The following is a 21,381-nucleotide window of genomic DNA, read 5'->3' as shown; positions in this document are numbered from 1 at the left end:
TCACACCTTCTCTAAAGAAGGTATTATCATATTTCTATCTCTGTATTTATCTCTATATTAAATATATATCTCTATATTTAGGAAGGTATTACACCTTCTGTAAAGAATCAACCTCTAATCTTTGAGACAGTAAAGAGGCAGTCACTAAGCTGTTTGAAGTCAGGGCTGGAGGGAATCTTTGGTCTAACTTTTAAGCAATCTCTCTGCTCTTTTATTAGCTTGTATGAATAGATACCTGGTACTACCACCACTCCTCCACCTTTTGGAAGGTTTGTGAGATAAATCTGGTTGCTTCTCACTTTTTCTCATTTCTTTTAGGTCTGCTGTGTTAGTTATTGCTAGTCACTTGCTGTCCAACTTCCAAAAATATGTACTGTTTTCTCATTTCACATTCTCTTCATCCTTCTGAGTTTATGCCTTGAAAAAAGTACCTTTACCTTCTTAGTGGTATTTGAGGAGGGAACAGGAATAAATGCTTGAATAATCTGCTATCTGAAGCTCAGTAGTGAATCTTAATGAGATGAAATATAATAAATAGTGATATTAAGTCTGTTAGGACTGAAAATCTACAAATGTTGGCTGTAGAAAAATACAGCTTTCTAAGTAGCATGTAGTAAAAAGGTTTACCTTAGTGGACTTCATATGAGCCAGCAGTATAATGTAGGTAGTAGAGAAGGAAAGGAAGAAGAAAGGGGGAGAAGCAGAAAAGGGAGAGAAGAGAGAGCAAGGCGCAGTTTGGGGGGATATGTTAATAGAAATTTGAGATGTAGAGAAAGGGAGATGAGTACAGCCAAACCCCTCACTGACCTCCATATGAATCATTGGATTGGATTGGATAAAACTGGAAGTAAGGAGACCAGTTAGGAGAAGGCTGTAGTAATTACTACAGTGGTTCAGGTTGGAATTGCTAAGGCAGTAGTAGTGGGAATGGAGAAGAGGGAGTTAACTCAAGAGATGGAAGATGGAAGGAAGAGAATGCAGATTTTAAGTCAGACCAAAGTTCAAACCCTGGCTGTACTGTTTCCTAACTCTAGGGTATTTAGCAGCTCATTTAACCTTCTCTGAGCCTTATCTTAATGGTACCTCATCTTTAAAATGAAAATGATAATACCTACCTTGCAAAGTTGTGAGGATTATACAATATCTATAAAGTGCCCACCAGTGCCCAGCGTAGAGTAGGTCGGCTATTCATTCAACCATCACCTTTGAAGATGATGATGATGATGATGATATGGCTTCTTCTGGTTTCGATAACTCAGCTCAGTGCCATCTCGGGGATGGCATCCTTGGCAAAGTTAATTTCTTCTTCTAATTTGTACTTATGCCTTGTACATAACTCCTGTTATAGCACTTGGCACATTGCTTTAATTATTTGTGTACATGTCTCTCCCCCAACTAAACTGTGAGAGCTCTGGGCAGGGATTCTGTGCCATTCTGGCAGGCACTTAGGACCACAGTGCCTGCTACGTAGGAAACAGTAATTGCTGATTGATTACGCTAATGTTTTGTACAATGTTAAAATTTGAATGATACTGTGAGATCACTTCATTAAAAGTTAGCACTTTTTAAAAGAAACCTTAATTTGTTACAGCTTCGGCAGAAACAGTGATTGCTGATTGATTACGCTAATGTTTTGTACAATGTTAAGATTTGAATGATACTGTGAGATCACTTCGTTAAAAGTTAGCACTTTTTAAAAGAAACCTTAATTTGTTACAGCTTCGGCAGTTATCCCGTGTGAACCATCCTAACATTGTAAAGCTATATGGAGCCTGCTTGAATCCAGTAAGTTTGTCACTTTTTCATTATACTCTGTCTATAAGAAATGATGTGGCAGATACGTGCAGCTGTGTAGTTTATGAAGCTATTTTGATCTGTCATATTATTTCAAAAAAAAATTATATGTGTTTCTAATCTGTTAGCAACACAATATAAGGGAATAGTTGTCTTAGGTGGTCTTATCCAGTAACCTCATCTTCTTAGGAGGCTTACAATATCCTATGACAGCACCTGTTCATTTGCACTGGAAAAAGTCACCACAGATCTCGTGATTATGTTTTTATATACATCTCCACTCTTAGACAGTGGTCCCCTAGAAGACAAGGTCTTAGATCATAGATACCTTTTATTTCCTCTAGCACTATTCACATAGTAGGGGACAAAAGAATGATTTTTAATGCATTTATAAAATCAAAGGTTGAACTAAGTTATCTCTCAAGTTCCGCAAGATGGTATAGCTCTGTGGTTAATTATTCCGGCATATGTTTCCTTTAGGTGTGTCTTGTGATGGAGTATGCTGAAGGGGGCTCCTTGTATAATGGTGAGTGTCATTAGACCTGTCTTTATCTAGTAGAGTGAAATAATTGAAAAGCTTTTAATATAAATTGTAAGTTACTTAATGTTCTTCACAGTTTATCCTCAGAGTCCCCAAAGGAGGTAATTAAAAAAAGAAATCTGCTAAAGATTAAAAATGAAAAGATAAGATGCTACAACATCAGTATGTGAAATTTAGAGGTCTAAGGATATCAATATTTTAAATTGATGGTACTCTGCATAATGTTAAAAGCATTTAAGTAAAGTCAAACTTGCTTTTTAAATAGATTTTAAAATATCTTCATACTTTTAATTTTTTCTTTTTGCCCTCTCTTAGCTTTCAGTCTCCTCTTCTAGAACTCTTTAACCGCACATCCTTATTCTGCTTTATTTTGCTTTTTTCCCCAAAAATAAAATTGTGAAAATTCACTTCACAGAACATTTTTTTAAATACAGCAGGTTTTTATTAGTTATCTATTTTATACATGTTAGTGTATATATGTCATTTTGATAACAATGAAAGGAAACTGTATCGTTTAGTTACCTTTATAGAACAGAGCTAACCCTTTCACTGTAAGAAACACCAAACATATATATAAATAGTCTCTTGTCACACCATTTATATAAAATAAATTGTAGCATTTTATTTTTTAAATTAACATTATTTTATATAAACTTTTACTTATATTTACTGCTCATGTGATCATCATTGTTAATGGCTATCTGATACTCCCATGTTTTATTTGGTTAAACTATTTCTAGTTTTTAGCCATTATAGAAAGCATAATTGTAAACATCTTGATGCACATTTTGTTTCCTTCCATAGTATTTCTCTGTATCTCTCTTATAGTAGTATGTCATCACATTGCTTATAATTTATAGTATTGTGTGAAAGACTGCATCTGTCAATATGAAAAAACTTGGTAATGTATATTAATTTTACTTGAATGTATGTATAACAGTTAATGGAATCTTATTAAAGGTTAGGTACTTATGTGGTAGTTATCCATTTTAAATCATTAACTATTTCCATCTTTTTATTCGGAAAAGAATGAAAAGCAGGACCGATGGGAGCATGTGTAGGAAAATACCCAGTCGTGTGTTCTGATAGTGCTTGCATTCACCTTGTGTCTTTTGTTATATGCAATAAAGTTCTTTTTAGTTTGTGCCTTTCTTTTGCAGTGCTGCATGGTGCTGAACCATTGCCATATTACACTGCTGCCCACGCAATGAGTTGGTGTTTACAGTGTTCCCAAGGAGTGGCTTATCTTCATAGCATGCAACCCAAAGCTCTAATTCACAGGGACCTGAAACCACCAAAGTAAGTTCTAATAATGTGGTGTCTCTCTCTCTCTTGCCATCCCCTACCCACTCCCTAATTTAAGCTGGTCGTTGCACATCAGTTTTTCTTCTCTAATCCCCTTTGGCTTGCTCAAGAATGTTTGTTTTTTATTTTTTTAAGATTGTTTACTTTTAACTCACCTTCATCATTTAGTCATTTATCTAAGCTTGCATTTTAGAATGTTGTCTTTAGTGGCATTTTTATTTTAGTTGAGTTTTTATTTTTAATAACTTCTACCTTAGATTAGCATAATTCTAGAATCTATTAGTCTGCAAGTCCTATTTTGTGCCCACGGTATTTATTGTTTTCCCTAAATAGTTAGTTCCATGTGAGCAGAGACAAGTCTGTCTTGTTCCCCACTCTATCCCTAATAAGCACAATGTTGACATTGCACAAAAATATGCAGAGTGGTTATTATTTGCCTTTTCAGAGGAAGGCAAAGGGCATTGCTGGCACATCTGAGTAGAAATTGAAAATATTCTGGATTTCTCCTTATTGAGGATTCTGGGACTTTGAAAGAACTTCAAAATTCCCTACATAAGTATTTTTAAAGGCTAAAATTTTGTGGATTTTTTTGTTTCTGTGGGTACACAATTAAAGAAAACATGCATATTTTTGTCCCCATTTCTCTCTAATTTTTTTCTTCTCTGTCCACCTGTGAGAAAGTAAAAAGTCCCCGTATGCTCTTTCCCCTCTACCCCTGGCCACCACATCAGTCCTCAGATAAGAGGTATCCCCTAGGAAATCAGTCTCAAGTATTCCATTCTCTTGATGCTGGTTTAAAGCATTAAAGCATCCCTTCTGGGTATAACTTCTCACTCTCCTGTCTAATCTGATACACTCTACATAGGTTTCAACTCTTGGAATCACTGTTCTCGCTAGTGTACCTTATTTCCACCTCCAAGCTTAAACTGATTTCCCTTTCCCCAGGTCCCTGGTCAAATAATGTTTAAGCCCTAGATTTATGATACTTTTATTTTTTTAACTTGACTCCTAAGGTTGTTGTTGCAGCTACCTGTCTTGGGTAGTAAAGAAGAAAGCACTTTTTTTTTCCTAGTTTTGGAGACTGTGTCCTCCATACCCACCTCCCCACCCCATTTAAAAGAGTTGAATTATCAAAGCAAACTCATGAAAATCATAGCTCTTATCCAGCAACAAATTGGCTGATTTAAAGGATACAAGCAAGTAATCAGGCACAGACAAAGCATTCTTTTCCTGGATGAGCCAGAAACCATTAGATGCAACTCCCAAAAGTCACCCGTCTGCATTAGGGCCTTTTTGGCTTTGGAATAACTGAAGAATTATTAAACAATATACTTTAACATATCTCACAAAAAAGTTATTTTTGTTTTTTAACATCTTTTATATTCCATAATTACACAGCTTAAACAGCTACCTCCATTCTCCATCCAACCATACCCCATAAATCCGTAAATGTTAGGTTTATTTAACCGACGTATTTAGACAGACCAGATACATCCTACCAAAATCATCTACAGATGGGGACTCTCCTTTTGCTAATAAATACCATTAACATATTTAGAAGAGGTCTGGTCTGTCTAGGTCATTAATTTCTCTTGGGCATCCCCATGGTTGGACTCATCCTATAGTGTTGCACATTTCCTGTGGGGCACCCAGCATACAAATTGGGCTTTAGAATTAGAATTGATTTTTCAGAATGTACTGGGGAAAAGAAAATTCTTTGGAATGACTGCTTTCATATATAATTGTATATACAAATACATGTACTGTATCTTATTGTCACCTTTTGAAAACCTTTTGATTCTGCGGTCAGGAAGAGTTCCTCAGAATGGCATATAAAGAAGGGACCTGATGATGTGGTTAGGTGTTTTATACAGTATCAACTTGCACTAGTGCCCCTGTTTTATTTATCTTTTGCAAGTTCATCCAAAGTCTTACGAGTAAAGGAGTACTAATTGTAGCAATAATAATATAAAAGTCATTCAGAAAAATTATTATGATATTTTGAATGTACCAGGATGAAACAAGGAAGTCAGTTACAGAATTCTTATCTTGGGTTAAAAGTAGTAAGAACTTAACAACAATGAAACAAGGAAAAAATTTTTGTTTGTTGAAGTGCATGTAATTTGCATTTAACATTCTTTCCACTTAAATTGTCATAGAAGTATTTGTAGCATTATGGAGATGTGAATAGTAGTTTATCTGGCTTATCTTAGTCATGTTGGACTAAAAGAAAACTAACTTTCTAAGTAATCTCTCCAGTTAGAATTTTGTAACAAAATTATATACAAAGAATTTATTAACTGTAATTATAATGAATCCCCAACCCGATGTTGAATATTGCTACAATGTGATGATGCAAATTATATTACCCATCTTTATTTCTGTTTGTCATCAAAAGGAAAACCTGAATAAGAGTATGCTACGTGGTGATTATATTTGCGTAATATAGCACCTAGAAGAGTTGTAATCTTAAGTTCAGAAAATTTTCTGGAAATCTTTTATTGGGTCATTTTAATCAAGATAGGGTTATACTCTTACCACACACACATACTCTAAACATAAAAATGGTTTTGGGATTGAACATTTTTAGAAACATCTTCAAAATAAGGACATTAAAAATAAGGATAGGGCTTCCCTGGTGGCGCAGTGGTTGGGAGTCCGCCTGCTGATGCAGGGGATACGAGTTCGTGCCCCGGTCTGGGAGGATCCCGCATGCCGCGGAGAGGCTGGCCCATGAGCCATGGCCGCTGGGCCTGCGCGTCCAGAGCCTGTGCTCCGCAACGGGAGAGGCTACAGCAGTGAGAGGCCCGTGTACCGCAAAAAAAAAAAAGGATAGTTGTTTTCTTTCTTCTATATTGTTCATTTTTACTTTACTTTCTTTAATTATGTATATGTTGTTATTTTTAAAAATGTAAAGTAAGTCTTTTCTGCCTCCCATTTCCAATCCTCAGAGATAAGCACTGTTTTGTTTTTTAAGCATGCATAGATTACACTATACATAATGTTGCTTTTTTCACTTACTGGGACTTTTTTTTCATATTACTATATACAGATATTTACCTCTTTATTTTTAATGGATAAATAATATTACTTACTACCTCTTAAGTAAAGTGAGTTATTAAAATAGAAACTCTTCTTGGCCTGATGGGCAGTCTTAGACTGGGAAGATTTAATTTATAGAGCTGTTTTTAGAAAATACCATGCTGCCGAATCAGTTGACATTTTTGTCAGGCCCTGTAAGGACCTAAATTCCTAAATTGGTGCTTCTCAGCTTTCCTCCATACCCCCCCACCCCCCAGAACAAAGTTATGATGTATATAACCTGAGTAAGTCTGAGAGTAGGGACAAAGCTTAAAAAGCCTTCTTAAGGAAAGTTGCGTAAGAATTTTGCATTTGACTTCCTGTGTTAATGCAATTTGTTTTGAAGTCACTGTTAGGATGTTAAAGATACTTACAGTTGAGTAAAAATGTTGGTCCAGGGAGATGTGCTGGCTTTAACCCGGGGCTCTGTTGGCTCCCTGCCACTTATCCCAGCATACACTAATATATTGGCAAAATTACATACCTTATTTTGAGAAGCACATGAAATTTAAGCCATGATATGTATGCATTTAAAATCTAACATCCTGTGTGTGCTCACAGGGATAGCTTGGACTCTTATACTCACATGATAAGAATTTTGACACTCCAGCAATATGGCAAACCAGATAAACTGAAAAAACATCCTACAGCAAGCACCCAGAGATGCTACATATTACAACAAACATCCTTTTACATGCACAGGTGATCTTAGAAGAAAATAAGGGAATCATTAAGCCAAAAGATGGAGAGAACTGAACCCTGAGTGGGAAGCCAAGGGCTCTCCTGTGAGCCTCTGCCAGTATCAAGAATGTAGAGGCCCAAATTTTAACGGCTTCTGTTTAACGGGATGCAGACCCTTTGTTGTGCACCAGGTGAGGGAGCAGAACTGAGACCTCTGCCTAAGTTCAGTATCTTGGACGGAAGAACTAAAAGAAAAGTTGACTAGAAAAAAAAAATCCGTTTTCTGACTAGACAAGCTTTTATTTTTTTAACTGAGAGTCTCCCCTCATGCTGTTGTGAGTTTGAATCTGCTCTACTTGCCCAATCAAAAAAATCCCAACAGGACAGGTTAAAAGTGCTTTGGAATTGGTGGTGTCTCAGGGCATTCAGGGTGACTGAAACTATTTTAAAGTCATATACTTTCAATTCAGGTCTTTAGGATTTTTCCAGATTAAGATCAATCAAATATGAAGCCACAGTAAAAATTACCACACCCATAAGGATGCAAGTTACCATGAGTAAAAGTCAGCATAAAAAACACAAAATGGAATAAAGCTGTCAAATAGTAAGATTCCAGATATTTGGAATTATCAAATATGGAGGATAAAATATATATGCTCAAATTATTTACAGAAATGAAGGAATTAAAATGTGCAAGGAATGAAAACTATCAACATGACCAAAAGAACTAAATAAAACATTTAGAAATAATTAAAATTTTTAAATGGCAGATATGAAATAGGTGACAAGAGATTCAGTGAGCTGTAAGATATATCTGCAGTTACCCAGAATGCAACACAGACAAATAAATGAAAAAAATGATAGGTTAAGGAACATGGAGAGAAGGAAAGGGAGGACTAACAGCATAGAATTAGAATTCCAATAAAAGAAAATAGGATGGGGAGAGACTAATTCAAGAGGGGTTAGCCAGGAATTTTCCAAATAAAAAATATGAATTCTAAGCAGGATAAATGAAATTTCCCCTACGACACACCATAATGAGGCTACAGAACAGCAAAAACAGAGGGGAGATTTTTCAATCAGTGAAGCGATTACCTGCAAAGGACTGACAGTTAGACTGAAGTATACTTTTCAACACCAACAATGGAAGCTAGAGGACTGGAATCATAACTTCACAGAGCTGAGAAAAAATAGCTGTCTACTCAGAATTGTGTACCTGCCCTAAATTACATTTAAGATATTGTGAAACAAAACCTGAGTGAATTTATTGTAAGTAGACCTTCATTAAAGGTGTTTGGGGAAGAAAGAAAATGATTACATAAGGTGAGCATAAGATTCAAGAAGGAATAGTGAAATAAAATCAGTAAACATACATTAAAATAAACGTTGGCTATATAAAATAGTAGTACCTCTTTTGCATTTAAGAGAAGATGGTTGGAAGAGATTCAAAATAAAGAATTGTTTCTTCTGGTTTTCAGAATAACCCACATGCCTATAAGCCTTTTAGGTAATGATGTACACAATTTTGTATACAAAATGTATGCATTTTTAAATGTATAATTAATTTTTAATAGTAATAAGCTAATAAAAATTATCTTTTATGTTCATGGTTCTTTTTACACTTTCAGATTGCTTTATATATTTCAGTTCTTAAAGGAGTACCAAATTGCATTGGGATATGGAAAACCTAAGACTATGAGTACCAGTTCCCTAAGAGACTCTGATAGCTGAGTATAGTAGTTGTTTTAACACTAGCTGCTATAGCCAACATGAGGCTTATCATAGCAGAAATTTATTTTTGACTCAGGTGAAATCCAAAACATATTCGTTTGACAGATGACCTTCCATATGGTCATTCAAGGGCCTAGTTAGGCTCCCTCCATCTTGTACTTCTGCCATCCTCCAGGACTTTGGGGACCTCTGCATTCAGCCAGCAGGTAAAAAGAATGAAGCTGATGTATGAGAGCTTTGTGGAGCCAGACCCATGGAGTGACCTCTGTCCCTTCTACCCACATACCAGTGGCCACAACTCAATCTTAGCCACACCTACCTGCAAGAGAGGTTGGGAAATGTCTTCTGTTCTCCAGAGGAAGAAGGGATGGATTTGGTGAGCAGCTGGTCAGTCCCAGCCACATCTGCATGTGGTTTCTACTACTCTTACCACACAAGTAGAACCACTTACTGCCCTTTGCCAGTTAAACATCTTGCAGTCACCACCTGGCTCACAGTCCAGGATCTCAGGATGCTGTGTAGTCCTCTCCAGCAGGTCTGGATGCAGCTCCTCACGGTCTGGAAACAAATGAATTAGAAAGAAAAGTTATCTGTCACTCCCCACCTCACCCCTCCCAGCACACGTACACACACACAAAACAGTAGAAGAGAGGCCCATCAGTAAAAGGCTCCATTGGGAAAAGGAAACAACAGAAACATACAGCAGCTACTGGTCTGTAGCAATGAAGTCCTGCATTTTCTGGTCCCTCTGCCCTGGAGTTGCGAGAGGTTTGTCTTTTGATCAGACTCTGATCCTGCCCTAGGAGAGGAACTCCTTTTTCCATTGCTTGTGACTCCTAGCTTCACCCTTTAGTAGGCTTCTCCTTGTCCATTCTCTGTAGCAGTGTCAGGAGTAGGTGTTGGGCCATATACTCTCCTCAGAAACTGTCCAGCTTTCATAGCCTGCTTCCTGCTTCTGCACATCTGGGGTCCGAGGGCATTGTACGACAGTCAGAAGCGTCTTTATTCCAGGCCTGTGGTTCCGTTGGCAGTATAATTTCCTCAGACGCGGGCTTTTGATCCCCCAGGTTCCAGTCAGTTCCATGTTCCTGTGACTAATACTACCACAGTTCTTTCTTAGACAAAATCTTGAGCCTGGTTTATTGGATTCCCAGCCTCAGTGCCTTTTCTCAACTAAATGGAGGCAACTTGAAGTCATGAAGCTGAGATGGGAAGTACTTTTCTCTTAATTTGTTCTTTGCTGCAATGCTGTCTTAATGGGCCTTTGTGAATCTTATTTCCTGCTGTTTGGAGTCGAAGAAGTCAGCTTTTCCAGTCCTTTAAAGCCACAAATTATCACAGGAGACAAATTTTACCAAATGTTTTGCCACGTCATTACATGGATCTCTCTCTTTCCAGCTTCCACTTTCAGTGTTCTTGCTGCCTACTGCTAAACCAACACCAAATATATTAGATTTTTATTATAGCAACACCCATTTCAATACCATTTCTCATATTGGTTACAGTGATGCTGTTATATAAGCCCTGAAGTCTCATGGCTTAAAGTACAAAGTTTGTGGGTTTTGCTCGTAAAGTCCAAAGTGAATGTTCCTGATGCACATGGTGGGTCAGGATCCCAGATTCCTCCTGTCTTGTAGTTCAGAATCCTGTGCCTTCAGTGACATATGGGGAAAGGAAAAGGAGTTTATATATGTGAGAGTTCATATGGGCCGGGCTTGGAGGTGGAGTACATCACATTCTATTGACTAGAATTGTCATATAGCCATACGTAATTGCTCAGAAGGCTAAGAAATGTACCCAGAGAAGAAAGGAAATAGGGTCAGTGAACAGCTAACCAGTCTTGCTATGTTAGGCTAAAGACTCATTTCTGCTCACTGCAAAGCAGGTGAGCAAAGCAGGTTTGCAAACTTCAGGACCATCATCCACAGTAAGAAATACTTGACAATCTATCGTGTGTACATATTAATGTATATAGAACTGAAACTGAACTTCCCTGAAACAATGTTTAATCTTGGTAGTTGTGATGCACTTTGATATTTTCTATTTTATTTTTTAAATGCTGTCATAGTCTACTGAATTGGTTTTGTGATGTAGGTTTCCAGATCTGTGATCTAGAATTTTGTGACTAGGTTTCTGCCTGTAGCTTGAAAAACACTGGTTAAGGTTAAGTATAGGGGGTGAACAATTTATGAAAGTATTGATATACATCCACTCCCATTTCAGGACACCATAATGTTCACTTGCTAGATGCTTTTTAAACCCCATGTTTTATTTTGGCCCACAGAGAAGCATAGTCACGAAAAATTATGGAGATAGAAATGGAGACATCAAAATTTGGGTCTAGCAGTCTCCCTAAGAGAACTAGGTTAAGGTCCATTTTTGCTGATATTCCTCTGTATTATTAAGCTGTTATAGGTGAGTGGGTAACATTTCACGGAAGTTGAATGGTGACATTTTGCTTAACCTTTTCTGTTTCCACAAATGTCTCTTCTTTTATTGTAGAATCAAATATTGGTCTGATAACCTTTTATTTTTTAAAACAGCTTGCTGCTGGTTGCAGGGGGGACAGTTTTAAAAATCTGTGATTTTGGTACAGCCTGTGACATTCAGACACACATGACCAATAATAAGGGGAGTGCTGCTTGGATGGCACCTGAAGTTTTTGAAGGTAAAATGGCAAAAGCATGATGTGACTGATAATCTGCCTTATTACTCCATGTAAATCCAGTGTGTTTATGGCTTTGCCCTGTTTCCATGTTTTTATTTCTGCATAGTATATAATTATAAGATATATACTAAAGTCTAAGGAGGTATTAAGTAAATATAGCCTTAGATCTTGAGTCTCACAGCAAGATTTAAGTTGTCTAGCACCCTCTATGAAGTTCAAGCATATGTACGGTCGATCCTCATTCTCAGGTTCCATAACTGCAAAATTGCCTACTTGTATCCTAAAACAGTACTCATAATTCTTTCATAGTTATTCACAGGCATGAACAAAGCAGGGAAAAATTTAGTCACCCAACACACACCTTCCCAGCTGAGGTCAAACAAGGCAATGCTTTGCCCTGTTGTATCAGTTCTTATATTTTATCACTTCTGTGATGTATTTAGTGCCTCATGTTTTTCTTTTTTTTGTGCTTTGTGTTGATGATTTCACCATTTAAAATGGCCTCTACGAGTAATATTGAAGTGCTTTCTAGTGTTCCTAAGTATCAGAAGGCTGTGATGTGTCTTACAGAGAAAATACATGTGCTAGCTAATCTTCATTCAGGCATGAATTACAGTGCTGTTGGCCATGAGTTCAATATTAATGAATCAACAATTTATATTAAATGAGGTGTTTTGAACAGAAACACACATAAAACAAGGTTATGTATTGATCAGTTGACAAAAATGTCAACTGATCAGTATAGGAGCCCGACCCTGTAATTCCCCGAGGAGCAGATGATTCAGTGTTCACTAATTCAAGGTTCGCAGCAACTTTGTAGAACAATACTGGGAATAATGAGGATCTACTGTGCTTTGTGTTGGTTTCCTAGTGATTAAGAATTAGCAGTTTAAAGTTTAAATGAGCATGCCTTAGAAAGAATGCAAGGACCACAAGTAAAGATACTAAGGACCTTAAGTAAAGGATAAGCTTAGGCCTACTTTGTTTTACGTCTCTGTGTCTTACTGAAGTTCTAAAAGAGTGGTCCATAAATTGCATATGAGGTTTCTATATAAAAACATCAACTTATCTTTTAAATGAGAAAAGTTGAACTGAAGATGTGTGATTCATATGTTAGGAAGTATGAAAGCCCATAAAATTCAGAAACATTTAGTAATCAGATTCTGATTTTGACTTATTTTTGATGAATTTAAAATTTTTTGTTCTTTGTTTTTAGCCACCAAGAGAAAAAAATTTGCTATGCAGCTGGTCACTTGAGTGGAGCTATTTTGCCACAAAATTCAGTTAAAAAGTTAGTGGACAAGCAAGTGTTAAATTATATAAAATTAAATAATGCCGCCTGTTTTCAAGTTTGTATACAGAATGCATATAATTGGCATTGTTTTAAAATTATTTGTTTATTTCATGTGCCTTTCTTTGAGTTAAAATAACACAGTTATTACTGTAGTATGGAGAGCCGAAAGATTTGTTTATACAAAAGAACCTAGAAATAAAAGTTGCTGTTAATTGTTTAGAGCAACAAAGCTCAGACTGTTAGCCTATGTAGATTTCTTCATTTCTGAAAGATGTCAGCACCTGTAGCCCAAATCAGATTGTAAAGTCATTGTAACTCTTACAGTGCACTGCCTAGTGCCTTTGTAAAGTACATGCATAGCTATTGCTGTAATAATTGGTCACTGTTATAGTGGGTTGTTCGTGGGTTTGGGGGGTTTGTTTGGCTATTTAATTGTGCTGATTCACCAGCCAACTTAGTAATCATATATATTTTGCTGCATAATCTGCTTACTGTAAATTTGTATTCATAGTTTTTCCTGCTTACAACTTATTTTTAAGTTTGTAAATTAATAATTTTATCTCACCAGATATTTTGAAAAGAAAATCTTAACACTAGATTAGAAATTTTTTCTGCTTTGATAGTAGCATCAAGAGAATGGGAGAAGAACATTTAAGATTAAGAAATTATAGAAAGGAGTGTACAAATGTTTTATACTTTGCCCCAGAGAAAATATAAGTCTAAATAAATAAAAGATAAGGTCTGTTTCTTGATGAGAAGGTAAAAAATGACCAGCTTTCTAAAGTGGATTTTTTAGTGCATTATTAATACTTAACTCATTTTAAAAATGTATTTATTGCAAAGACTTGAGGTCTTCAGAAAGAGTAATTTCTCAGCTCTACATGGGGCATTCTCTTGTTTTTGTACATGATGCTCATTCTTAAAGTTTATGAAAGCAATTGCTTCTGTTAGTCATGTGGGAAAAAGTCTTGAAACTTTACTACCTTTTTTTTCTAGGTAGCAATTACAGTGAAAAATGTGATGTCTTCAGCTGGGGTATTATCCTCTGGGAAGTGATAACACGTCGGAAACCCTTTGATGAAATTGGTGGCCCAGCTTTCCGTATCATGTGGGCTGTTCATAATGGTTTGTGAAATTTTTTCTTCAATATATTTTATATATTTTATTCCTATTTGGAAATTGTTTCTCCCCCAAAGAAGACCATTTATCCCTAATATTAAAATATACAATTTCTTATTACCAGTCTCCAGCCCTCCCCCCTACTCTAAAAACAGGCAAGGGCTGGGAGCAGTCCTGGCTTTGCACAAAGCTGAGAAGGTTTGCTGGCTGTGCTCATTAGGGAAAGGCCATCAGTAGACAGCCAGAGCCAATACCTCGGTTGGCTCTCTGGAGGGGACAGAGAAGCACTGGACTGGACTCTCTTGGAAAAAATAAAATTTAAAGATTAAATTAAAATCTCTCACATGGTTCAGATAATTAGGGGGCTATTGCCTTTTTCTCCTTAGGAAGCAAGTGTCTCATTGAGGAGAGAAAGCAAAGCATAATACAGTAAGTCCCCTACATACGAACGAGTTACATTCTGAGAGCACGTTCTTAAGTCCAATTTGTTCATAAGTCCAACAAAGTTATCCTAGGTACCCAACTAACACAGTCAGCTATGTAGTACTGTACTATAATAGGTTTATAACACTTTTCACACAAATAATACATAAAAAACACAAAAAGTAGAGAAAACATTCTAAACCTTATAGTACAGTATCTTGAAAAGTACAGTAGTACAGTACAACAGCTGGCATACGGAGGCTGGCATCAAGTGAACAGGCAAGAAGAGTTACTGACTGGAGGAAGGAGAGGAGGTGGGAGATGGTAGAGCTGAGGGATCGTCAGCAATAGGAGACAGAGGGCAAGCTGCAATTTCACTCACACCTGATGTTGATGGAACGCATGTTCATATGTTTGAAACTTCGCAAGTTGGAGGTTCATATGTAGGGGACTTACTGTCATAAGTGTTGTTACTTAAGCTATTCATAAAGGCAAAACACAAAGTGCTTCACAGAGTCTTTCTTTTTATCTTCTCATTCACTCTTATGAGGCGAGTACTATTATTGCCTCACTTTACAATTTTACACATTAGGGAACTGAGACCTAGAGCAGTTAAATAACTTGACTGAGGTCACAAGATTAGTAAGTGGTGTTGCTGGGATTTAAATCTGGATCTTTCTGGCTCAAATACCCATATTTTTAAGTTATATTGATTTATGGACACAGTGTCCTTTCATCCCTCCTATTCCTTTTATACCTGTAGTTACAATGTTTCTGACCGCTCATGATATTAGAATATATCCTTATTAATCAAGTTACTTCCCAGCTGCTTTGGGGAAATAAACTTTTCATGAAGGGAAATTGCTTAACCTTCTAACTTTTAACATCACTCTCTGTTGTTTAATTTCTATCACTTGATTATAATTATTCTGATTAATGGCATTTTTAAAACACTGTTCCACATGTGATAGAAATAAATATATGCCTCACTATTTTGATCATTCATAGACATGTCAGGCAGTAATCTGAGTAATCTCAAATGTGTTTACCAGTTTCCTATGCTACCTTTCATTGTACTACCTTTCTTGTCATTGTAGAGAATGCTAGAGCATTGAACAGGACAGTTTGTTTTCTTTTTCTGTCAGTTGTCAGTAAATAATTGAATGTCCATGAAATAAGGAATAAAAGAACTAACTTATTAATTGATAAATTTACAAAGATTTCATTATACTTGAGGCCTTCTTTAAGTTAGGGACCTTACTAATGATATTACAGTCTTGTTAATTACACAAAAGTTGGCAGTTTTCAGCTTGTGAAATGATTGATTCACAGCAACCCTAAGACCTGTCTCCCACAAAAGAGCCATTTGGAGGTCAGTGAGTATAACACCGTAGTTGATGACTTTTGACATATGGAAGATCATTTGTCAAACACATTTGAAATTGTTACGATAAATCTGAAAATATAGTTCAAATAAGATTACCTCAAGCCACCATTTTATTCTTAGTAAAATACACATTAAGCCATTATTATTTGTTAAAAGAGTGTTTATAGCAAATGAAATATTATTAACTTTCAGTCATAATGTATATAAAATTTTAATTTGGCTTCTCAAAAGGTGTAGCTTCTGTTTTATGAAAATATAATGTTAATCCAAAGGACAAAAAAAAAGGTACTTTTAGTCCTCCTAAAAAAATCTTAAATTACAAGATCTGTAAAATAAATAACACTTCAGAAATGCATATTTAAAAAAAACTTACACCATTCTTTGAGTAAATACAATCCTTTCTCCCCTCCTCTAATTTTCAATTGTAGGTACTCGACCACCACTGATCAAAAATTTACCTAAGCCCATTGAGAGCCTGATGACTCGTTGTTGGTCTAAAGATCCTTCTCAGCGCCCTTCAATGGAGGAAATTGTGAAAATAATGACTCACTTGATGCGGGTATAATCCTTCTTTTGAGGGGCTTTGGGTTTAAGGGAATTTTATATATACTGACTTTTAATGGGGTTTTAAAGTAAAGGGACAGTATTGTTCTTTTTTTGCTTCATACTTATCTGTATTTTCCATGTTAGAATGGGTGTTCTTTACTCATATAATCAGAGGAGGAAACATTCTTTTGAAAAAAAAAAGAAAAAGAACTAGTTTCTTTATAATTGAAAGATGGCAAGACTAGGTTTCTGGACGTGCTTTTTCCTTCTGCTCAACTTAGTGGACAGATGTGTTTGTTTCTGGGCCTGTTGCCTTATCTGTAATGTGAGAGAAGTTGAATTAGGTGATCTCTAAAGCCTTTACGGGACTTAGGTATTTTATGGCTCTAATACTTGCTAAGTTTTAAATTTTCTTTAGTAGAGATCTTTATCAAGCAGTCATTTATGTAGTGCAGTAGAGAGGTTTCATTCCCAGACATGTTTATCTAAGTAATTTTTACCTTTTGGTTTTTCATTGCATATTTTCAGCTTTTCATTTGCTGTTAAAAAGTTAAACTTTCTTCTAGGCTCTGTAGAATTTTGGAATTTAGAAGGATCGTTTTAAATGATTATTAGAATTTCCTAATCTATAAATCAAACACTTAGAATTATTTGAATAATTTTAGGCCTCTGGTTTTTGGTGCACTAACAAATCTATCGAGTGGTACCTTGACTTTAAAAAGTTTATGAACTTATGAAAGTGCCTAATTTCAGAACAATTTGCTAAGGAGAAGAATCTTTCAATCTCTTTAAATATAGATTAAGTAATTTCCTAAATGGCCAAAAATTTAGTTTTTTCATTCTAATGAAAATAACTTAGGCAAACCAGCTTGAACTAATCTGATTAAAGCTTAACTGCATATTTGGATACTAGCTATATATAGAATCCTAGGACGTGAAGATACGTTCATAAGAAGAGAGCTCAGATACCTTAAAACTTCGGGTTACATAAATTGTTCACGTTTTAACTGTGCTTTTATGTACTTTGTCTAATTTGAGGAGAAAACCTTCCTTTTTTTCCCGAAATTCTAATTTTCACCCGACAAATATATCCAGTATTTTATCTCTAGTTCATAGAGGGACATTCATAATCCTTGATATTTAAAATATAGGTTCTAACAAATTATGGCATACCATTTCAGTTGTCAGACTAAGTCATTTCAACAATTTGGAGGTTTACATCACTGCTGTGAGAACATAAATATGTTTCATTTAATTATGAGGAATAATACTACTGTATTTCATATGTTCCTTTAGAGGAATATTGGCAGTTTTCTTTAAGACTATCTAGACTATCTATCTAATAGATATGTAGGTAGATACATGGCATTGATAATAGTTGAAATTCAGAAGAGTAGCACATTATTGTCTTTGTAAAATCAAAACCTTAGGTATTTACAAATTCAGTGTATCCCTTAGTGAAAATAAAGCAGCAATTTTTGCTACATTCAAATCTCAAAAAGGAAGTAATTAAAATGTACCTTTTAAGTTAGTTTTCACAAGATTTAATTTGTATTAAAGAAAGTTTAAATTGTTGTTTACTTTTTACATATATAGTACTTTCCAGGAGCAGATGAGCCGTTACAATACCCGTGCCAGTATTCAGATGAAGGACAGAGCAACTCTGCCACCAGTACAGGTAAATGGATAGAGTAGAACAGTAATAACCTAAATTTTTGTGTCTCTATTCCCATGAAGTTATAATCAAGAAGCAATGAATGATGTCCTCATTTGCATTTTAATTGCAGATTGACTTCAATTTGAATTTCCAGGTGCACCATTCTTCATGCAGGTACCCAGATTAAAGAGCTGCTGAAGACCTGTTTCCAAGTCTTGAAATTCTTATGCAGTTATATATAAAAAGATTGGATATTATATTGCTGTGAATGTCATTCTTTATTTGAAAAATAGTTCTTAGATACTGCTAGATCAAATAGTATCAGAAATTATTGTAAATATATATATATTATAAATATATATCATATATATAAACATATATATGTCATATGTATATATATACACACATACATACATATAAAACAACGTATTTCCTTTATCATGAACACCCTACTTTTTGGTCTTTGTAGAACAATCTACAGAGACTTTTATTTAAGAAGCTGTGTTTAGTTCAGGAGTTCCTCAGCTCCATAGTTTGTGGTCATCAAAAAACATAGTAGAGGGACTTCCCTGGTGGTCCAGTGGTTAAGAATCCACCTTCCAATGCAGGGGATGCGGGTTCTTTCGGGGAACTAAGATCCCACATGCCGTGAGGCAACTAAGCCTGCGCGCTCCAGAACCCAAGAGCCATACCTAGAGAGCCCACGTGCCGCAGCTACTGAGCCTGCGTGCCACAACTAGAGATAAGCCCAAGCGCAGCAACAAAAGATCCCACATGCCACAACTAAGACCCGACACAGCCAAATAAATAAATAAATGTTTTTTAAAAAAAGCTCCCCCAGCCCACTCTCCCCATTGCCTGTATCTGCCCCTCTACTCTGCACTCTCTTCTGTTCTGTGGCTGAACTATCCATGCTCCTAGCCAAAGGCAAGCCTGTCTCCTTTGTGTGGCAGATCCCATCTGCTCTTCCTAGCAATTCTTCCCTGCCTCTTGCATCATCAGTTTTAGCCTTTCTGCTGGGATCATTCCCAGAGCATATATACAGTAGTCCCCTCTTGTCCACGGTTTCACTTTCTGTGATTTCAGTTACCCCTGGTCAACTGTGGTCCAGAAATGGAAAATTCCAGAACTAAATAATTCATAAGTTTTAAGTTGCAGCCATCTTGAGTAACATGATGAAATTTCGCTCCATCCCGCCTGGGACGTGAATCATCCCTTTGTTCAGTGTATCCTGCTCTCTTGGTTGTCAGATCAACTGTCGAGGTATCACAGTGCTTGTGTTCAAGGGACCCTTATTTTATTTAATAATGGCCCCAAAGCACAAGAGTAGTGATGCTGGCAATTCGGATATGTCAAAGAGAAGCCATAAAGTGCCCCCTCTAAGTGAAAAGGTGAAAGTTCTCAACTTTAATAAGGAAAGAAAAAAAAAAATCATGTGCTGAGGTTGCCAAGATCAGCAGTAAGAACTTCTATCTGTGAAATTGTGACAAAGGAAAAAGAAATTTGTGCTAGTTTTGCTGTTACACCTCAAACTGCAGAAGTTACAGCCACGGTGCAGGATAGTGCTTAGTTAGATGGAAAAGGTATTAAATTTGTACAATAAGGTAGTACAATTTGAGAGACCACATTCGTGTAACTTTTATTATGGTATATTATAATTGTTCTATTTTATTGTTAGCTACTGTTGTTAATCTCTTACTGTGCCTAATTTATAAATTAAACTTTATCATAGTTATATATGTATAAGAGAAAACACAGTATATGAGGGTTCAGTACTATCCAAGTTTGCAGGCATCAACTGGGGATCTTGGAATGTATCCCCCCAGGATAAGGGGGGGACTGCTGTAGTCTGTATTTGTATTTCTCTAGCTTCTCTCTTTCCATTCTCTCTTGTGCCCACTCCATTCAGTCTTTTATTATACCACTACTCCAGAATTGCTCTTGTCAGGATCACCAGTTATTTTCACATTACTAAAGTCTAAATGAATGATTTTTCAGTTCTCATCTTTTTTGATTCTCAGCAGCCTTTGACACACTTCACTACTCTCTACTTCTTTCAGCACTTTGAGTTGATCTCTAGGATACCATACCAGCCTGGGTTTCATCTTACATCTCTGGTCACTTGTTCTCATGTTTTCCTATGCTGTTTACTCCTCAACTTCCCAACCTATAAACGTGAGAGTGCTCAGGGCTCAATTATTCAGCTTTTTGCTTATCTATCTAAATTCATTCCTTGGTAATCTCATCCATTGTCATGGCTGTATACCATGTATTTGCCAATGTTTTGCTCCATCCCAGACCTGAACTCCACACTCATATATCCAACTACTTGCTTGATATCTACTAAGAACTCAAAATTACCATTTCCTAACTGAGCTCACTTCAAAGTCATTCCTCCCGTGGTCTTCCCCATCTTGATTAATAGCCACTCCATTCTACTAGCTCAGGCTAAGAATCTTAAAGTCATCCTTGACTATTTGAAGACTAGGCATTTTAGTTCCCTTTTTGTGCTATCCTTAAATTTCATTTAAAATGGGTTTGTTTGGGTATCTTCATTAGCTTGAAAAGTCTTCAATTTTATTTCTATTTATGTCTTGCTAGTTTAGAAAAGAATTTAAGTTGCATCTTACTGAATGAAGCATTTTGTATTATTCCCAACCTGTAGTCATAAATGTTTCTGCTTTCCTAGGCTCATTCATGGACATCACTTCTACAAATACCAGTAATAAAAGCGACACTAATATGGAGCAAGTTCCGGCCACAAATGATACTATTAAACGCTTAGAATCAAAATTGTTGAAAAACCAGGCAAAACAACAGGTTTGTTTTGTTACTAAAATAACAAAAAGTAAAATCTTTTGGTAACCTAACCAGTAGTCATGAGCATTATACTAACAAGTTAATTGTTTGTCCTTTTCCTCTATATAAGTCCTGAGTCTTGTTCCTGAAACAGACAGGCAAGCTTAAGAGTAGAGATGTGTAATGATTTTCTCCTAGAATTCACTACCAGTCAAATCATTTCCTCTTCTGATGATTGCTGCCTTTGCCACCTGTGCAACTCCTGCCTTACGGTGATCCCTAACTTGAACGGTTGATGGTTACAAATGTAAAATGCGTATTCCTTCCCCAGTTAAAGGAATTGTTCTAGATCTCT

General features: G+C 36.2%; 1 protein-coding gene across 3 annotated transcripts in view; it reads left to right on the top strand.

Annotated features, from left to right (window-relative positions):
• The window catches only part of MAP3K7 (mitogen-activated protein kinase kinase kinase 7), a 100,991-nt gene that overhangs the window by 14,385 nt on the left and 65,225 nt on the right, over positions 1-21,381 (top strand). For all 3 annotated transcript variants that reach the window (XM_019929442.3, XM_073789440.1, XM_019929443.3), the window contains exons 3-10: positions 1,720-1,785; positions 2,275-2,320; positions 3,496-3,634; positions 11,677-11,801; positions 14,092-14,220; positions 16,453-16,583; positions 18,167-18,248; positions 20,917-21,047. In XM_019929442.3, the coding sequence (XP_019785001.1) occupies positions 1,720-1,785; positions 2,275-2,320; positions 3,496-3,634; positions 11,677-11,801; positions 14,092-14,220; positions 16,453-16,583; positions 18,167-18,248; positions 20,917-21,047 (849 nt within the window). The remainder of the gene's footprint in view (positions 1-1,719; positions 1,786-2,274; positions 2,321-3,495; positions 3,635-11,676; positions 11,802-14,091; positions 14,221-16,452; positions 16,584-18,166; positions 18,249-20,916; positions 21,048-21,381) is intronic.

This window comes from Tursiops truncatus, chromosome 12 (assembly GCF_011762595.2).
Source record: "Tursiops truncatus isolate mTurTru1 chromosome 12, mTurTru1.mat.Y, whole genome shotgun sequence".
NCBI classification, from domain to species: domain Eukaryota; kingdom Metazoa; phylum Chordata; class Mammalia; order Artiodactyla; family Delphinidae; genus Tursiops; species Tursiops truncatus.
Note: the sequence above shows the minus strand (reverse complement) of the source record. Positions and strands in the feature narration are given on the sequence as shown.